This window comes from Cloeon dipterum, chromosome X (assembly GCF_949628265.1).
Source record: "Cloeon dipterum chromosome X, ieCloDipt1.1, whole genome shotgun sequence".
NCBI lineage: Eukaryota > Metazoa > Arthropoda > Insecta > Ephemeroptera > Baetidae > Cloeon > Cloeon dipterum.
Window position 1 is genome coordinate 9,551,679 of NC_088790.1, and position 20,029 is coordinate 9,571,707.

At 40.0% G+C, this 20,029-nt stretch overlaps 3 protein-coding genes, 2 long non-coding RNA genes and 1 pseudogene across 7 annotated transcripts in view; 4 read left to right on the forward strand and 2 right to left on the reverse strand.

Annotated features, from left to right (window-relative positions):
* The first annotated feature begins 95 nt into the window (after nucleotides 1–95).
* LOC135944913 (mitochondrial tRNA-specific 2-thiouridylase 1) lies at nucleotides 96–2,103 on the forward strand. The gene is made up of 6 exons (XM_065492145.1): nucleotides 96–266; nucleotides 379–729; nucleotides 795–1,021; nucleotides 1,075–1,242; nucleotides 1,301–1,525; nucleotides 1,898–2,103. Exons 1-6 carry the CDS (start codon nucleotides 182–184, stop codon nucleotides 2,042–2,044), a joined length of 1,203 nt encoding a protein of 400 aa, XP_065348217.1. The 5' UTR covers nucleotides 96–181; the 3' UTR covers nucleotides 2,045–2,103.
* On the reverse strand, nucleotides 2,067–5,764 carry Srr (Serine racemase). 3 transcript variants are annotated; one of them, XM_065492142.1, is made up of 10 exons: nucleotides 5,616–5,764; nucleotides 5,441–5,517; nucleotides 5,044–5,178; nucleotides 4,917–4,987; nucleotides 4,512–4,799; nucleotides 3,714–3,876; nucleotides 3,504–3,659; nucleotides 3,013–3,149; nucleotides 2,731–2,956; nucleotides 2,067–2,321 (listed from the first exon to the last, which is right to left on the reverse strand). In XM_065492142.1, the coding sequence occupies exons 2-10, from the start codon at nucleotides 5,513–5,515 to the stop codon at nucleotides 2,157–2,159; spliced, it is 1,416 nt and encodes a 471-aa protein (XP_065348214.1). In that variant the 5' UTR covers nucleotides 5,516–5,517; nucleotides 5,616–5,764; the 3' UTR covers nucleotides 2,067–2,156. The 3 variants fall into 3 exon arrangements, with proteins under 3 accessions (XP_065348214.1, XP_065348215.1, XP_065348216.1); XM_065492143.1 differs by having other exon boundaries at nucleotides 5,441–5,527; nucleotides 5,616–5,752; XM_065492144.1 differs by having other exon boundaries at nucleotides 5,568–5,751.
* A 1,269-nt stretch (nucleotides 5,765–7,033) lies between these two features.
* LOC135944909 (rho guanine nucleotide exchange factor 3-like) overlaps nucleotides 7,034–20,029 on the forward strand; it is a 47,833-nt gene continuing 34,837 nt past the window's right edge. The window contains exon 1 of the mRNA XM_065492138.1: nucleotides 7,034–7,516. Within this exon, the coding sequence (XP_065348210.1) occupies nucleotides 7,426–7,516 (91 nt within the window). The 5' untranslated portion in view covers nucleotides 7,034–7,425. The remainder of the gene's footprint in view (nucleotides 7,517–20,029) is intronic.
* Nucleotides 8,007–10,816, reverse strand: LOC135944915 (uncharacterized; annotated as a pseudogene).
* Nucleotides 11,179–12,771, forward strand: LOC135946095 (uncharacterized). Its single transcript, XR_010575486.1, has 3 exons — nucleotides 11,179–11,292; nucleotides 11,628–12,188; nucleotides 12,299–12,771. It is a non-coding gene; the product is annotated as an uncharacterized LOC135946095 (long non-coding RNA).
* LOC135946058 (uncharacterized) lies at nucleotides 13,127–15,198 on the forward strand. Its single transcript, XR_010575482.1, has 3 exons — nucleotides 13,127–13,835; nucleotides 13,947–14,504; nucleotides 14,645–15,198. It is a non-coding gene; the product is annotated as an uncharacterized LOC135946058 (long non-coding RNA).

The window sequence follows — 20,029 nt, forward strand, 5'->3', positions numbered from 1 at the left end:
GCCAATCAAATGTTTAAAGAGCAGCAAGGTATATAATAGTCGCCAGATGGTAGCACCAGGCGGCACCTCATGATTTCAAAAACACATGTTTGTGTGGATCTATCATAAAATTAAATAATGCTGGTTGTAGAAAAATAATAACTTCGGCGGTCAGACAAGGCAGTGCAGAAAAAGTGTGAAAATGAGTGGTTTATTTCGACGGGTCGTCGTGGGGATGTCAGGGGGTGTGGACAGTTCTGTGGCAGCCCTTTTGCTTAAGCAAAAAGGTACGAAAATAATAATTTTATTGTGTTCTGTACAAAAAGGATAAAAAAGTGTATTCTAATTTTTGTATTGTAATGATAAATTGTCCGAATTATATAAAATTCAATTTTTTAGGATTTGAAGTGCATGGGCTATACATGAAAAACTGGGATGGCCACGAAGAATCAGGCTTTTGCCACGGTGAAAAAGACGCTGAAGACGCTGAATGGGTTTGCAAAAAGTTGCAGATCTCCCTCAAACATGTCAACTTTGTCAAGGAATACTGGAACTTCGTGTTTTCCGACTTGATTAAAGAATATTCTGAGGGTTGGACACCAAATCCAGATATCCTCTGCAATAGATTCGTTAAATTTGACTGCTTTAAAAAACACGCTTTCCGTCAACTTGGCGCTGATGCAATCGCCACTGGTCACTATGCCAACACTTCTCATGGCAGCTTTCTACAAAACTACTCAAAAAGTGATGGTACGTCTATGAGTTTTGTTAATATTTGAATTAAAATTTTTAAATCGAGAACTTCTTAATTCTAGATGTGCGATTACTGCTGCCTACAGATTTGGTTAAAGATCAAACATTGTTTTTGAGCCAAGTCCACCGAGAAGACCTAAAGAAAGTTATGTTTCCCTTGGCGAATCTTAAAAAGTGCGAGGTCAAAAAGATCGCTGAGCAGAATGGACTAGAGCGAATTGCCAAAAAGGAAGAGAGCACTGGAATCTGTTTTATTGGAAATCGCAAGTTCCAAATTTTCATTGATCAGGTATTTTTTTGTACTGAATCCGCTCATTGAAGATAAATTCATAGCTTTTTTAGTACCTGAATCCTGTGCCTGGCAAGTTTGTTGATATAACGACCCATGAGCCAGTCGGAGAACATACAGGCATCCATCATTACACAATTGGTCAAAACTGCAAGTTGCCTGGAAGGAAACACTCTTATTTTGTAGTTGATAAAAATAAGGACACCCAGCGCATTTTAGTGGTTTGTTCCAAGTTCTGATATCACACCTAATTCTACGGTATTTTTATTTGTTACTCAGGCTCCAGGAACGAATCATCCTTCGTTGTATTCTGACTTATTCTTTACAACCGAGCCGCACTGGATAAGCCAGCAGGTGGACAGCCAGTTGTCCGAAGGAGTTCTGAAATGCAAGTTTAGGTCCCAGAACACGAATGCTTTGCTTGACTGCTCAATCTGCAGAACGCAAAGCAACACCCTCACAGTTAAACTGAACACCTTCCTCAGGGGCTTCGCACCTGGACAGGTGTGTATTGTTCCTTTGCCTTGACCTTTAAAACCAGAATAGCTAGACTCAGCCAGCCTCGCCGCGCCAGCCGGCTAATTTTGGGTCACGTGGTCACCTTACAGATAGTTCATTTTTCTTTCCTGGTCTGATCAGTCAAATTCCCTTTGCTTTATCTCATCTGAAAATATTGTTGATATTGAAGGACACAATTTTTCAGTTTAACAGCTGATCGACGTCTGGGAAATTCCTTGCAAAAATCACAACAAAAACTCAATAAGATTTTTATCCTTCTTGTTAAAAAATTTAAAATTTCGCGAAATTTTTGCAAAGAAAAATAAGTTATATAAAGCTTGAATTTCTTATTTTACAACATTGATTTCTGAATTTTAGTTTGCTGTGTTCTACTTGGGGGATGAGTGCCTTGGCAGTGCCCGCATCAGGGCAGTAGGACCTTCTCTCTACCTGCAAGGCATGGAGTTCAGCCAAGAAATAGCCACGACTGACCCAGAGCTGAAATCAGTGCTCGCCTACCAGTGAAATGTGATAGCTAAGACTCCCATTTTTACTGATTTGCATTAAATTTTATTAAGTTACAATCGTTAGTTTTGTTTTGTGAAGCATAATGTTTGTCCAGTCCAACTGACCAGGGTTAGTGTTTGCCAGCTGACACGCTGTTGCCATTCTCATTCAGGGGGCTAGGGATTTCTCCGTAAAATACGTTGTCATCAAAATGCACGTTGGTGTAGTTTTCGCTCAGGGCGCTCATCAACTGCTTGCCGTGCTTCACGTCTCTTGTTTCACAAACTACCTTCACCTGAAACCGGATGTAGAGTGAATATTTAAAAATTCTTGCACATTAAGATTGATTAAAATTTTTAATTCTGAAGTTATTTTAACAGTTTTTTTATCTAATTCAATTCGCCGAAGGATTGCGATTTGCATTTTGCCATTATCTATCAAGAGATAAAAATACAATCTTTGGGAAATTTGGTGCACTTGGTATGAAGTGTTTCTGATCAGCAGTCATTCTCTTTAAATTTTACCAGAATTTTCATTCCTCTTTACCATACAGTTTGGTCAAAAGGACTTAAGATTAAAAATCATTCAAATCAATTTGTGTAAGCAATTACATTAAATAATTAAAAAAAATCCAAGCCGTAGTGAATGTATTGCTGCTATTATGTATTAATCTGTCTAATTTGGCTTACTAGCCAAATTCTCACCTGTACGCTGAAAATATCTGAGGTGATCCATGCGCGTTCATGGATGATGTCCTTGATGGAGACGCCCATGCCGGACAAAAGCTTTGTCAATTCGGCAATGCCTCCTGGTCTGTCGCTGACGGTGACTGTGAACTTGTGCAGGCGGCCATCGACGGCCAATCCACGCTCCAAACAGCGGCCAAGAATCGTTGTGTCGATGTTTCCGCCGCAAAGGGGAATCACGACCCTGAATGACCACTTCTTTTATTTTAACTGGAATTGATTATCAATTAAATTTTCAACCGTTTTCCTTTGAACTCGTCCAAGTGTCCGGCCAGAATCGCTGCCAGTCCTGACGCACCGGCACCTTCAACGACGCACTTTTCCAGCTCGACCAACCGCAGAATTGCCATGGCGATCCATTCTTCTTTCACAACCACCTTTTGAGAGATATTATTATTATTATTTTTTTAATGATTTGCATTTGATCAGTTATTTACGCAAATCAATCTCCATGTGTGCAGCTGTTGACAGATTACTTTCTAATCATTTACAGTTTTGGAGAAATTTAGTTGCTGCATTATGAATTTTTATTCAACCGTTCAGTGCATATTTTACTGATTTTGGCGAGTTTGGTTAAAAAAATTACAAAGCTGTATTTTTCTATGCATTATGATAAAAATCAATATCCTTCCAGCGTTTAAAATTCCAAGGATCTGAATAGAATATTATGTCGTCGTCTTTGAACACCATTGATCTGTGTAAAAAGAAATAATTCTTAATTCACCACCCACCAATTTGTCAATGAGAGGGGCCGCTGTGATGAAGGCGTTGTAGCCAACCATTGGAACAGCCAAACCGTCCGCCAATGTTGACTGAATGGGCACTGGCACCGGCTTTCCAGCCTTTATGGCTGCCGTAAAGCTGGCGCATCGTTCCGATTCCACTCCCTGGTTTGAGAGAAATCATTTTTATTCTGACGGGTGTTTTTTTCTGTGACTTACGATGACTTTAACATTGGGGTGCAGTGTTTTGATGGCAAGAGCTACTCCGGCAATCAGTCCACCGCCCCCAACTGGGACAATGATGGCATCAATATTGGCCACTTGTTCCACCACCTCCAGGCCGAGTGTTCCTTGGCCAGCCATGATGTGAGGGTGGTCATACCTGCGCAGGGATGGGTTGATTTGGGTTAAATTATTATTATTATTATTATTTTGAAATAATTTAATTTTTTTGAGAAAATGGAGATATATTTTGAAACTTGTCGCATTACAAAAAAAAACGTATAAATTTAATTATAATTTGGAGTGCACGTTATATTTAAATATTATTTCGACAAATCATCGTAAAAAATGCTAGTTATTTTCAAGTTGAGTGAAAGCCATGCGAAAAAAGTCAGGGCTGGGCATGGGTATTAAGCGGGTTTTTGCAGCTATAGTTTCTCCCGCTCATGAAAAATTACACGTAAAATGTTTAAAAACTCAAAAACCCATGGCATGGGTTTTTGAGTCAACCAAGAACCTAAAACCCATTCCCTCTCTATATAGGACATTTTGTTCATCATATACCCATGACGTGCAACAAACCGCACATAATTGGCAAATACCGCAAAAAACCACTGCACTGCCAGTTTGGGAAACTCCCCGGGAGATACCCAGCCCTATAAAACATACAAAAAGCTAACAGTGAATAACACTGGCGTAAAATATTGCAGTACAGTAAGCCTGCTGTTTAGACTGGCAAGAGAAATTCATCTCTCCCATAAAATTGATGAAATTATCAAAATTATGGATTTTTACCCGTTGATGTAAACGAGTCCTCGCTCCTTGCTGAGTCGCATGGCGATCTGCTTAGCTTCGCCCATGTCGTGTCCCTGAACAACAACGTTGGCGCCCAACTGCTGGCAGCTTTGGATCTTCATGATGGGGGCCACGATGGGCATGACCACGGTTACAGGGATGTTGAGACGCTTGCCGTGGTAACAAAGGGCCAGTGCGTGGTTGCCCAGCGAGGCTGAAATCACGCCCTTCCTCTTCTGCTCCTCTGGCAGCATCAGCAGCGCGTAACTGGCACCACGCTCTTTAAAACTGGAAATTGAATAAAATGTTTACGGTGTTTTTGTTTAACAAAGATAAATTTTAACGTGAACTTTTTCCTCTGGGAAGAAGCCTTAAAAGCTATTGAGAAATTTTCAAATCTTTAACCTTCCAGTGTACTGCAAGAAGTCCTTTTTGAGGAAAATTTCCATTCCAGTCAACGCCGATAAATGCGATTTCTGAATAGAAAAAATGACATCATTTCACTGTTGAAATAAAACAATTTTAAGTGTACCATGCATGGTGTGACCAAGATACCGTTTTTCACTTTGAAGGCGGCCGATGTTATGTCCTCAAAGTGTAGTTGGTGTGGATTCGATGCATTGCACCACGGATCCTCTTCTGTGGAATTATCAACAGATGCCCCATTCTAAAATAATAATTAAGTTATTATTTCTCGACGTGCTGTCAATGATTCTTCACTGTCTAGCTTAGAATAAAGTAAAACAAATATATATAAAAAGCAGTGGTATATAATAATATCTCATTTCCCCACTTAAAAAATTCGAATATAACAGAAAGTTTTTTATGCTGCTATAGTTTTAATACTTTGAAAACTTGGACTAATTTAGCGGCTAAAATACAATTTAGACAAAACCAATCATGAACGAAGAAAAATTAAAAAAACAAACCTGGTGCTTTGGGGGTAGATCTGGAATTTTCCCATTCGTGGCCGAAGTGGTATATCGCGTAGCAGTGTCAGCCATTTCTAATTAAAACTGAGAGTAAAAATGCTCAATTGAGTAAAACAAGAGAAACCCCAGCGCTGCGCTGCACTGACGTGACTGATTTCTCCAGCGCACTGACCGTCCGCTCTTATTTGATGCCGCCACTCAGGTCCAATGTCGAGTCCCTGTTGTCTGTGTTGGTCTCCTACTCTTCCCTCTTGTCAGCAGCACTTCCTTGCTCGGAGTGAGAGAAACTGCTCAGCCTCAGGTGCTTTTGCTTTCATCGCCTGTGTGTACGTGCAATTAGCACTGCACACGATAATTCAGATCATATGAATTCGACACCGTCCGAGTTCAACAATATTTTTGTTTGCTCGACTGTTATTGTTTGACTTTTGATCTCATGATCCCATATAGCCTCACAAAAAATACACAACATACGTACCTGCACTGGCTCTGGCAAGTTCCATGAATTTGGGGAAGGAATGCTTGAAATAAAAATTAACTATAGAAAAGCGAGTGGTATCACTTCAAATGCAAGAGCATTTTTAAAGCCACGATAGTTAAAGCCTCACTGCAGCACTTTAAAGTTCATATTTTATTCTGTGCTTTGTGCATCAAAGGAAAGGATCAAATAAGAAAGAAACCGTATTGCTTTACAACAGGATTATATTGCGTTTTTTTGTACCAATTTTTAAACTAAAATCAAAACCAGTTTTTAAATACAAATAATTCAATAATGTAAGCTTGTAGCGACTTATTCTAATTTAAACTTACAAGTAGCATCGAAAGCTTTTTTGTACAAGCATGAATTTTACTCTTCCCAAGAGTATTTTTTCTCTTTCGTTAAAGACATATGATATTGATGTATGTTTATTTTTCTATTATATATTGTGTTTGTAATTTGCAATTAGATGGAATATATTGTGAGATAATCTTCACCTGTATGTATTACCATGCTAAGAGACAAATAAAATGGGTTGAAAATTGAAAACACAAATTGATTAATCAATTATCTAATTAATTCCTCAAATCAATTGTAATATTTGTTAATTTTAAATTTCTATCGCTTCTGAAAACTTGGCCATAAAAATATCTTATTCTAGCAAAAAGGAAAGCTTCTGAGATAGTGACTGGTTCAGGCAAAGAAAAGAAGGGTATAATTATTGCAACACACACTCCTGTCGAAATCTGACTTTAATTGAATAATCAGCTTGGGACGATCAAAGCTGTAATGAGGAAACGACAAAACTCGCTCATTTTATTGAAGGCCTTGAGGATAATTTTTAATTAAATACCCTTATGCGGGTTTTAAAATGAATAACTTGAGCATGTTTTGCCATTCAATTTTCACTCCGTGATTTTGAAATTTTGCAAGAGCGTGTTTTCTAAAAAATATCCAATGCCGATAGTGGATTGAAAAAATCTCACGCAAAAACAGTTTAATCGACGTGACCTCAAACTAAATTCCTTCTAGCATATATTTTAAATTCTGGTTGGCGCACAAATCCAAGAAGAAGTCTATCTCATGAGCTCTCTCGTAGGCCACGGTGGTGAGCTCCGTGTGTTTGCACGACACACAGAGAGACGAAAATAACAAGGGGAGGCGGCGGAATCATCAGTTGGCAAGCAATAGAGCGACTCTCCAATTTTCAGTCCACTCCTAGAATCCGTGCACGTAAAATGCGGCGTGCCGTGTCTACCCCTTGAACTGCAGTGCGATTATGCTTAGGCAGATTTCGGCCGCCGACACTTTCCGACTGACGACTCGGTTTTGGACAGCACGCGGCCGAAAAACCACCGGATTCACTTAGTTGACAGTGGCACTGTGCAGTGTGTTTTGACAGCCGGCGTTGATCGTGTGTCGCTTTAGACGAATTTAAAAATGTTCATTGTGCGCATGAGGTGTGCCAATCACCAAGAGACATAGGGGTCAATCGTGTCCGCGGATGATGCACAAAGTCGTGTTGTTCGAGCGAAAATGCATGATCCACCCTCACGTGGACACGCTCAAATGTGGACTCAGGAATCTCTTGTTCGGTGAGTAAGCGCTGTTTTGAGTCTTTTTTTAGACTCAGTTGCGAAACTAGTGTTTTAATCGTCAATACTCAAAATATCTAAAATCAGAGCAAGCCTAGTTATTACTAACTAGCTGGTTGAACAAAATTTTCCATTTTCTTTGCGTGTTTGTCGAAATTATTCATTAGATTTTTTAGGAAAACAGCAATTTTCTTAAAGGTCTCATCAAACTTTTAAGTGTCCAAAACTTGCTCAGATATTTTTTTTAGCCATTTAACAAGTGTTTAAAAATATAAACATCATACCAGGAAAGTCAATATTTCAAAACAAACCAGCATATATTATATTTATGTCTACAGGATTTTTATCATCGTAGTAGTTAGATCTTGAATGTTTCTGAATTGTATTAGATTGAGATTTTCCAAATAATTATTATTTGTTTTTTTTCCCAACATATTTAGATATATAGGGAAATCAACAAATGCAGCAAAAAGGTTAAAGATTTTTTTAAATTACCAATACAAACCCTACATAAAGATTACTGGAAATATTGTTGGGTAGGTCCATCATGTTAACAAATATTTTGAAATTAACTTTACTCTCTGATTCAAACTTTGCACAAATTCATTCTTCTCAAAAATTGAGCTTGCTTCAGAAAGAAATGCCAAAAGATGGTTTCCCGCCAGACCGGGTCTGCGATCTGTCATTTATGTCCACGGTGAATCAGACGCAGTATTTAATTTTAGCTGTGTATCGATGATTCACCCGATTTTAAAGAGCCCTTTTTATCTATCCGATACACGCTCGTGAGTTAGGAAGAGTGAGTACCGCGTACTTGCGTTGCAATTGATTAATTACTCATGCTCTCTGGCTGGCCGTTCGTCCGTGGTTGACAATGACTCGTGGCGGAACGGCGCCTCGGTAAAATTAGCCCGCCCGGCGATTCGGCCAAAGCTTCAGTCACGAAATTAAATTCGGAAATCACACTTTCCTTCTAGACAGAAACCATTACGTGGAAAAACCGAGAAAAGTGATTCAGCAAAAAACCTTGAGCACTGAATAAATTGAGTTACACCAAGTATTAATAAATTGACACCTTGGAGCCAAATTAATTTACTGAAGGTATGTTTTCAGAATATTTGGCGCAAATTTTACATAATATAAAAAATTTTAATTTTATTTTTTAATCCTCAAGAAGTGTAGAAATGGAGATCCAGGCTCCATTTAGAACGGTTATAATGGTTTATTTGTTCCTAGTGAGATATTACATAATAAATATATTTGTCTTTTAACCACCACAATTTTTGTGGTATGATCAAAACCTTCTCAAAAAATATGATGTTTTTCTAAAGACATCATTGTCATCTTTATCTCTTCTCAAAAGAGTGCGGTCAAGTTGGGTCAAGTATTACCCAAGATATGTGGAAAAGGAAATCTTTTTTCATAAATACTTGATCCACCAATCATTTTTATAGACTATTTCTTGTTCGGTCTTGTTGATTTTTCGCAGTGCAGATGGCACGGCCCAATTTTAATTTTTAACTTTTATCTTGAGGTGAAAATAGCCTTAATTACTTTTTAGAAGGTCGCAGTTTTCCCCGACTACAATGCTTGGAGCATCTTTTAATTGGTCTAATTAAACGGCGTAGTTATAATGCAAATCTCGTGACGGCATTCCCGGCGACCGCACGAGAGTTGTTTGCCCTTTGAGAAGGTTGGAGTAGGCGTGCGTGGGCCACTCGGTGAGTCTGCCGATGCTCAACTAGAAGCCCTTGCGAAATTCGCGGCAAAGTATGCAGATATAGATAGGCGAGGGAAGAGGTGCTTGGACAAAAAGCAAAGGGAAACACGAGAGGCTGGCTGCCGCTGCTGGCGTCAAAGCAGACGAGTGCCGAAAGAAAATAGATTTGGCCGCCTTCTCGCTCGCTCGCTCGGTGCACAAAAGCCAACGCAACCGTGGGTCAAAACGACGAGAGAGCAACTTGGCCGAGCCACCAACTCCGGATTTTCATTAACAGACACTAATTTCGAAACTGCCCGCTGCCACTTTTGCGTTATCAATTTTGCCACCAATCGAAATTCGTCCAATGCCACCCTAATGACGCCAGCCGCGCTAATGAGTTGAATCCCGCGTCCCCTTTTTGATCGTGGCTGCTGACGTGCGTGACGTCGGGATCGAAACGATCAGCTGTGGTTTGTTGGACGTGTAGGCTCATACGCACCGCATCTGCGAACCATTTGTCACCTTAAAAGGCCGCCAGCAGAAATAAACACCCGCACGGAATATTAATTAGCAAAAGCAGCAAACCAAAATGTTGTTGAAGGGACTGTTGGCACTTGTCGCCAGGCGAATCCGGTATAATTTTTGCAAGAAAATTAGCAACTAACTGCAGGACTGCCCCCATGCTTAAACTAATGTATTACATATATACTTTCAATTTGAATTTTTTTAAATTTAATTTGTTGTATTAAAATTACAAAATTATTTAGGAAATTAGCAATTTAGGCCACACTAAATACTCCCCGAAGAACAATATGAATGACGCGTGTAAAATAGCGTCGCGGGATCACTCAATTTCCTCGGACGAAAGTGCCGTTTTTGCGTTCTGGCGGATGATGATTTATGTTCATGAAATGTTCAATGGCCGGACTGACGGCCGCCATCACACCATTTTTCTCGCGCTGACAGACTCTATTCTTGGGTATTGAGGCAGTCGAATTTGTATTCCAAGTCTCTTGTCCAAGCTCAGAGCCATGGCCGCTCGCACTGATAAAATTTCAGACATGAATTTCCACCTGAAATGAATAAAAATCTACACTTTAAAATCGAGATTACTATTTTTTCTCTGCAAACATGTATTAATTTTGTTTCCCTGCTACTTTTAAAACTCGATATTTTATAACACAAACTGACTTGGTAGGTATTCGATCTACCTGTTCACTCGCATGATGGACAAATGGTCCTGGTAAGCGTGGATGCAGCCCTGTTGGAAGTCGAACTGCTCCTTCTTGTCTCGCAACTCCTCTCTCAGCCGCAGGATCTCCTTTCGGCACAGCAGCAGATCCGAGTGGCTCTGACTCAGCTCGGTTTTGCAAGCAGACAATTTGAGGTCCGCGATTTCCAGCTGATCTTTGGCCCTCTCGAATTTCGTCTTGGTCCTCTTCAAACTCTCCGCGGTCGCCTGCAGCTCTTCCTCCAGGCTGTAATCCATGTTCGCGTGCTCCGCGGCCGAGCAGGTGAAGGAACCAAGTGATTCGTGAGTTTATTGCTCGCACTCTCGCCAATTTATTGACAAAGGTGAGGGAATGCCGGAAGTGCAGCCACAGCCGGACCTAAAAAGGACAGAGAAGCAGTGTCGAATATAAATTTTGCTGACCGCTGACAATAGATACTATTATTTTGTTTATCTTACATTCAGATTTGATCAAAGATTATTCCGCACAAATACCTCCTCCGCTTAATTTAATATAGTAAGAAGATTTACTCTATTTCACAGTTTAAATGCTAGGAAAGTCTATCAGCACAAAAACTTGTGGATTAATCAGCACAAAAACGCACAGGAAATGTTATCACAAAAATTAAAATGACAACGAGGGGACTGATCAAGATAATTTTTTTATGTACAGACCACGAACATGATATGCTTTTCATAAAGGAAACTTAAACTCTGTTGGTTAAAACGGTCATGACAGCAAGACGGTTTTTGTTACCTTCTCTCTTTGCCTGCGTAATTGTTACCGTACTGCTTTATAGTTTCTGGCTGGACACATTTTCGGCATTTTCGTATTATATTAAGGTAAGACTACAATAGATAAATCTTGTAGGCAAAATAATAGGTAGAAATAGAATTAAACTTGGGCAATTTTTTGCTGCCCCGTCCTAAATGTTAAAAAATAATAAATCGGAAATTTAAAATTATTTGCACAATTTGAGGAAGAGATCGTTTTAACTTTTTTAAAGAAATTTTAGCTGCCTTGTGCTTGCAATTTACGTTAAGGTAATGATATATTTAAACTAAGTTAATTTACATCTAAAATTAATCTTTTGATAATTCAAAGAAAATGACCTTCCACTACTATTTATAAAGCAGAAAAATGTAAGATCAATGGTTTGATTTAATATTCAATTTAGCTTCATCCAGAGAGACAGTTGCCTCTGAACGAAGGGTTTGACTGTCCTAAAGGGCCAATTGTTACTGTCATGGAAGGCGGGCGACTGGCCAACCAAATATTCGAATACGGCTCTGCGTACTTCGTGGCCAAATATCTCAACAGGTCTGCATACATCCCGGCATCCATAATGAAGACACTTGTGCCTCTTTTCGGTCACCTCACGTTCAAGACCACGCTTGAAGTAGTTATGCTTAAGTGCAATATTACATTAGACTTAACACCAGCGTCAAGGACAGACTTTATTTTTCTAGGAAGTGCTGGATTGGATCTTGATAAATATAAATCAGTGCATGTGGTACTGCCGAAATACATATTTTTGCAACGCGTGATGAACAAACATATCAACGAGTTTAGGCAAGAGTTTCGATTTAGATCAGAAATATTGGAAAAAGTGTCCAACACGATTGAGAGCATTGGCGGCAAAAACAAAACTCTAGTTGGAGTTCACGTGAGAAGGACAGATTACAAGAGGTACCTTTCTGGTCATAATGAGACTCTTGTCAATGAGACTTATTTTAAGGTAATCAATACATTTAATTCTACTCTCTAAATGCCATTTGTATCAAAGAGTTACCATTTAATTGATATAAAACGTAAAAACTAGATGAGACATGAAAATATTTATTTCAGAACGCAATGCAGTACTTCAGAGACAAATATCCCGAGCATCGTCTGCTCTTTTTGATAGTCAGCGACGATATGAAATGGAGCGAAGAGAATCTTTCAAATGAAAATGATGTGCGAATGGCATCAGTTGACCCAGTTCACGACCTAGCATTATTAAGCGTTTGCAACCACACCATCACAGACTATGGTACCTATGGTGCATTTGGATCTTTCATGTCTTCCGGCCACAAGGTCATGGTTAACGTTCAAAAACAATTCTGTTTTCTGGAACAAAATTATAACTGGACATTTTTTGACAAAGACACTCTTTTGCCAACTTAATACTGCCATATTTTTTATTTAAAGATTATTTTGAAATCAAAAAGCACGTGAATGTTAATATTTTTCTCAAAATCTGCCAAATAATGTATTAATAAAAATTCTTGGAACTTTGAAAATGAGTGTGTGCATAAAGGCTTGAGTACTTTTCATTTAATGATTTTTTGTTTCATTTAAGATTCATCGATGATTTAGTGGCACCACAAGGGCTAAATTTTCCAATAATTCATCTTTACTTAACGGAAGTTTATCAAATAGTTTAATTAAAAATTTTATATCATTAAAGGTCCCTCAAATTTTTTTTCGTTTTTAGTGCATTTATCTGTCTCACGTCAGCAGAACTTGGATGAATTGAAAATTTGCAATGCATATGTTAAAGGTTTATATTCAAAAGCAGACTGACATTAACTTATTGGATTTTGAGACTGAGTATGCAGTCCAACTTCAAATTTACTTTCTTTTATTGAAATCGACATGATTATGTTTCCTGGAATATATCTAGTCGCTACCTTTAAGATTTTATTCTGTTCGTGTTTCTCATATTTGACGGGTGAAAGCAAACCAACAAAAATGTTCATAATTTTTATGGATGAAATTTCACTCTGTAAATAGAGCCAAAATTAATTATTTTTTCCAAAACAAGAAATATTACCGAAATAATTATGGAAAATTAATGGAAACGAAACCCGGTAAGTGGCGAGTCGCCGCCGGCGCGCCTTCCAGCCCGTTGAGCTGTTTGAGCATTTTGAATCACTTTTAACTAATCACCATTTGCTAGCTCTGACTTTGGGCCGCCAGTATTAGAACCCCGAACAGCTCAAATATCTCCCATGCCTTAACACTCTTGAGAATACCTTAACAAATACGAGCCAACGGTCTGGTCAACTAAAACATTTTGTGTCTGAAGAATTTGACATCAAATCGCGCAGTAAAATTGCACCGTGTGGAAGGTTTCTTTGTGGTATCACGAGGAAAAACCTTTCCCGTTGATAAGTTAACAATGCATCCCTCGCTTATTTTCAGACGGGTGTTCCTATCAGAAACAGAACAAGGAAATGATGAAGAAAAGATTTGTAATGTTAAAGTTTTTGCAAAACATTTGAATCCTCAGGTTAAAATGGTCCGCGTAAAAAGACAGCTTTTCTTACGTTGTGCCTTTGCGTGTGTTGCAGTGCTTGTTTTAAATTTCTTTGATATTTTTACTAGCACAAACAATTTGGAGGTAAGAAATTTATTTTCTTGTTAATTGGAAACACTTTTTTTCAATAATATAACAATTTTAATGACAAAATTTTAAGTAAGCGTACAAAAAATCTATATTGTGTCGATTTAGCCAACAACGGAGCTTGCAAATCAGGATTCTGCAGACTGTCCCACACAGCCAATTGTCACTGTCTTCCATGGCGGTCGACTGGCCAACCATATTTTTCAATATGCGACTGCGTATATAGTGGCTAAATATCTCAAACGGCCTGCGTACCTACCCCAGGCAACCATGGAAACCCTCTGGTCTCTTTTCGGCCACCTCACGTTCAATACTACCCTCGAAGAAATCATGCTGAAATGCCCAATCACCTTGGAATTGAAATCAACGCCTATTGAAGACACACGTACCCTTGATCAACCCTTCACAGAAGTCGAAAATTTCAAATCTGTAGACGTGGTTTTGCCCAAAAACTTGTTCTACTTGTGTTTGGTTTACAAACATATCGACGAGTTCAGAAGAGAGTTTCGTTTCCGACCGGATATCTTGGATAGGGTCTATCATACGATTGAGACTGCTGGAGGGACAAATAAAACTCTAGTTGGTATCCATGTAAGAAGATCTGACTACGGTCCATACCTCATCAGGGTCTTGAACGAGGGTCTCGTCAATGCATCCTATTTTAAGGTAAATGCGATAGGGAAAATTTAGTTAAATAATAAATGTGTAAGACGGCAAATTGATTGTGGCCGCTTTTCTTGTCGTTCAAAAATAATTTTATTGATAATAAATACAATTTTAAATAAATATGATGCTGAAATTTTCAGAATGCAATGAAGTATTACAGAGACAACTATCGCGAGCCTCTGCTCTTTTTAATAGTAAGCGACGATATCAAATGGTGCGAAGAAAATCTCCTTGTAGAAGATGATGTGAAAATAGTCTCTGCAGACGTTGCGCATGACATCGCCCTATTGAGTGTTTGCGACCACACTATTATCGACTACGGCACCTACGGAGTTATTGGAGCTTACCTTTCATTTGGGCACAAGGTCATGGTTAACTTAAAGCAGAGACGTTATTACGAGATACTAAAAAATGACGCTAAGTGGACATTTTATGACAAAGAAACGCTTGTTCCAATTTGATAAAACTCATAGCATTGTATTATTTATTTGTTTATTTAAATGATTCAAACACACTTTTTCCAATCGATGCATTTCTATGTTTCAATAATTCGTCGGGCTTTTTTCCTTTGTAATTTTTTTCATAAAACTATTTGTAGGTGATGACATCACAAAATAGTATATTTTTTCATGAGTAGCAAAATTTACTTTGTTTGCTACATTCCCAAAAGCCAGATCGATATTGAAAATTTGATCTCCATTGTTGTCTTGATGTATAATTGAAAATAATGTCTCAATAAATTTGAAAAAGTTCATGACTTGATTATTTAAAATGACTTAATTTCAATATTTCGAGAGTCACGTTTGATTACGTGTAAGTTTTGCTGCCCCAGAGAGCGGAAAGCCTGTCTGACTGTTGATTTGTGGAAAAATTATTTCTTTGCACTATAAAATCTGAGCCGATAAAATAGTACAATTTTTTTTAATGGCATGTTGAAGTCGAGAATGCGGGCTATCATTTCTACTTCCGTTTTGATGACGTGCCTTATCGCAATTAGCAAGCCGTGTTGACTTCTGCAGGTGGTTGTCAGACGTTCATATACAGCTCGCAAAACATAACAACGAAAGTACTTTTTGTTTAAAAAATGCAAACTCAGGGAAAATTAATTTCAGTTTTGCTTTTGGCGCTGGCATCCTTGAGCATCACATACCTCTACTGTAAGGACAATACGATATCGCCTGAGAAACTGTCCAAAATTCTACTGCTACCCGATACGACGCAGCAAAAAGACGTGGGCATAAACTGTCCGGACGGACCGATTGTTTCTGTCGTGTACGGTGGCCGTTTGTGCAACAGAATTTGGGAGTACACGTCGGCCTGGCTCGTTGCCATGCTACTCAACCGGACCGCCTTCGTGGATTCGAATGTGAGAAATTCACTAAATGAGGTTTTCGAGAACCTGAGTATCAGGACTCTGAACGAAATCATGCATTGCAATATCACTCTGGGCCCCGCCATGGATATGAAAGAAATCGAGCCTCTTGACACTTTGGCAGAGCGGTTCAAAGGGCGCCACATTTTGCTGCCGGCATTCACCCAGATTTTTGAGCCGATGATACCCTTTAGATCGATTTTAAATAGATTCAAATTTTGGTTTATTACGGATCAGCAGGGCAACTGTGCCCCATACATCCACATCCAGAACTTAACAAAAATATAACAAAGCATTTTTTTGTATTTGATAACAGAGGGAATAGTAAAATCAGTCTATCATATCAGTATTTGGCAAGAAATGTTTGGCTCAGTTTTTGTTTGAATGCACTTGAGTTCCCATTCATACACAGATTCGGCGACAGGTTGTTCCACAGGCGATAACAAATGACTTGGAAGCACTGCTCAGGCACTGTTACACTGACAAAGGGGGCCCGAAGTCGCATTCGATGCGCCCGTGACCTACCCAAAAAATCGACATCATGCATTGTTGTTACAAGATTGCGCAAATATTGAGGACTATTATTATACAAAATTTTGTGAGTCTGGACTAGAATATGCAGTTTACGTCTATCAGTGACATTTAATATTTGGCATTTTTTGTACAACGGGGAAAGTCGCTGACCACGTTTCACTCCGAAAATATACCTTATGAGATGATTTTGCAATACTTGCAGCCTATTGATCTGCGCCGCGCTCAAGTTACAAAACACAACATCAGAGTAGTCGAAATGGGGTAGTATCAACGCTTTTACTAGTTTAATTCTGATTTTTTCTGGAGTCACATTCCTAAACTTCTCTAAAGTTTTTAACGTGCCAAAGACTTTTTGAAAAATTCGCGAGACTTGCCCTTCCCATGACAGGTATCGGTCGAACACAATGCCTAAGTTTTTGACTCGGTCGCTGAAATCAAACTCGACGTAATCTACATCCACCTCGTCACGATACGGCAATTCCGTTTCCATTATGCGCACATTACTCAAGTTCTTTAAGTCGAGCCTGGAGTGAACTCGCTCGGACCCGACCAGCAGAACTTGCGTTTTCCGCGGATTCAGCTTAAGCCCGTGTCGCTCAGACCATATGACAACATCATTTAAAATAGCATTCATTACTGCGACAGAATTTACAATCTCGTCCGGCCTGCAGCTCAAGTATAGCTGTATGTCGTCAGCGTAAAGGTGATAATTGCAGCGCCCTTTAAAGAGATGCACAACGTCATGCGTGAACACGGAAAACAATAATGGGCCGAGAACCGAGCCCTGTGGAACACCTGCCTCGATTTCAACCCATTTTGAGAATTTTCCGCCTTCACCCCTGATCGCGTGCGTTCTCCCGCTGAGAAAACTGCGAAAAAAATTTATTGCCGATTCCGAAAAATTTAACTGCTGCAATTTAATCAAAAGAAGTGAATGATCAACAAGATCAAAGGCCTTGGAGTAATCTAAAAATATCATCAGCGTCAGCTCGCCTTTGAAAATTGAGACCCGGAGGTCTTCAGTTATTTTCAAAAGCGCTGTTGTGGTACTGTGTTTGCTCCGAAAACCAGACTGGAATGAATCTATCACGTTAAAGCTACTCAAATAATTTATCACTTGGTCATGAACGACTTTTTCGAGGATTTTTGACGCGGTGCAGAGGATACTTATTGGCCGATAGTCGCTCGCGGTGGCCGGGCGACTCACTTTTGGCAAAGGCTTCAGTATCGCCTTTTTCCATTCTGTCGGGAAGTGACCCGTCTGTAGCGCGGTATTGATAATGTGGGTTAAAGACGGCAGGATAACATCGACTGGTAGCTTAAGCATTTTGTTGCAAATTGCATCAATTCCTTCGGCAGATGACTCGATGCTACGCAGTGCCATTTTCACCTCCAGCGGACGGACGTACCTGAAGTAAAATTTATCATCGCTTTCAATGACTCGAGGCAGCCGAAGATTGTAGTCTATGCGGACCAGGACCTCCGGCTGTCTCCTCACTGTGAGCCCGTCAACTAGTTCGTCCACCGAGAGGGGGAAATCCGCACTGCTAGCCTTGCTTTTCATAAGCCCAAGAGAACGCAATTTGCCCCATAAATGCCTGCTCGCGCCCGCTTTATCGAGTGAATTATAAATAACTGACTTTTGGAAATTTAGGATTTTTTGCTTGACTCTATTTCTTAGTGATTTAAATATTTTAAACGACTCCTTATTTTTACTCTTTTTGGCTACTTTATGCGCTTTGTCACGTTCCACGGCTAATTTGTCAATGTCGGCAGGCAAACTTGGCCTGAATTTGACTGTCTTAGTGACTCTCTTCTTCGGCGCAACCTTGTCGTAGAGGGACAGCAAATTTTTGTTAAAGTTGGCTAAAAAATCATCAATTGACAAATTTTCAGCCCCTTTATGCCACTCAACTCCACGCGCTTCTCTCAACAGAATGTCACGCTCGATTTTGTGAAACTCACGGATAAGTATCACACTCTCGGTTTTATCACAGACTTCAATTTCGAGAACCACATAGAGGATAGAGTGACTCGATAAAAGGTTGTGCATTTTTCCACAATCAACGACATTTAAATTGGAGGAACAGATAATTGCATCAATCGTAGTGACCGCGTTGTATGCAAGATGAGTGTCATCGATCGGCAGCCTATTCAAGCCCAAATCTCGCATATTATTTAACAAAGAGCTGAGCAACAGCGACTTTTGCTTAAAGTTGCAATTGAAATCACCCATCAACATACAAAATTCGTAATTGGCATAGCATTTTTGTAACTCAATAAAAAATGCCTCAAAATTTACAGAATAGAGTGGTCGCCTGTAAATTATGCAAATTAGAATTCTGCAGCCTTTGAGAACGACTTCAAAAATACAAAATTCCGCGGAATTAGAGGCAGTCTGATCTGAATTTGAAATTATTTTAAAGGCAATATTTTTCCGCAGGTAAAAAGCAATACCGCCGCCTCGTGTTGTTGGTCGGTCATGCCGAACAAATTGATAGCCCGGAATTTCAAACTGCTTGTCGAGGTTGTGTTTATTTTTTAACCATGTTTCAGTTATTGCTATTAGATCTACGCAATTTAGTGACACCTGGTGCCGCAACAATCTCATATGGTCAATGTCGGCGAGGGACTGAGCATTAACACTGATCGCTTTAAAATAACAATTTGAATTCACTTTTTCATCACATATAAAATTTATGATATCACCTTTCAGCACCAGTTCAGGTGTCTTCACTCTGCGGTGGAGCCCTCGCTGCTCTCTCGGCTGTCCATTTTCGTTGACCTCGTCACCCTCTCGAGACTCCGAGCCTTCCTGCCCCCCTGGGAGTTGCCCACCGCCTTTGTCTGGCTGGACGCTTTCTTTTTGTTGAGGGGCGCGGTGGCAAAACCCTGGGGCAGGCCTGCTCGGGGTACGAGGGGCGGATTGTCGGGCGAGAGCATGGCAGTCTGGCGGTCGCGCTTCTTCGCCGCCGCCGCCTGGCCCCTGTTGTTCTGCGATGTGCTTGCCACGCTCTCGCCATCATTGCTGATCTTCTGCCGCGGCTGCCGAAGGGTATCGAGCCAGCCCACTTTTCGTATGTCCACGATAGTAATTTTTTCACCATTAACGATTAAGTCATTTCGTTGGATTTTCACTTGCATGCCTGCCTGCATAGCGGCTTTGCGCGCGTTGAGAAGCTCGCGACGAACAGTCCTCTCCTCAGGGGTCAGATCGTCAGTGATGGCTACATTTGTTCCCTTCAGCTTGGTGGAGTTTTTCATCACGCTGCTCTTTTGCGCCTGGCTACAGAATTTAATCACAATTGGCCGCGTTTGTCCATCAGGCTTTCCAATGCGGAAGAAGCTCTCAACGATCTCCTCCCTGGGCTTTTTTGGCAGCTTCAATTTTTCAAATATCAGGTCATCAACCGCTGATTCGAGGTTGTCCCTGGTTGGGACGCCGAATACCACCGCGTTTTTGCGTCGCCTTTCGCCCTCTTGAGTGGCGAGTTGCTTCTCTAGTCGATCAACCCGCGCGACAAGGGCCACTTTTTCATTTGTTAGTTCTTCGATTTTGTCCGACATTTTTGTCAATCGAGTACCAAAACCCTCCACGACGTTCTTCAGGCCATCGATC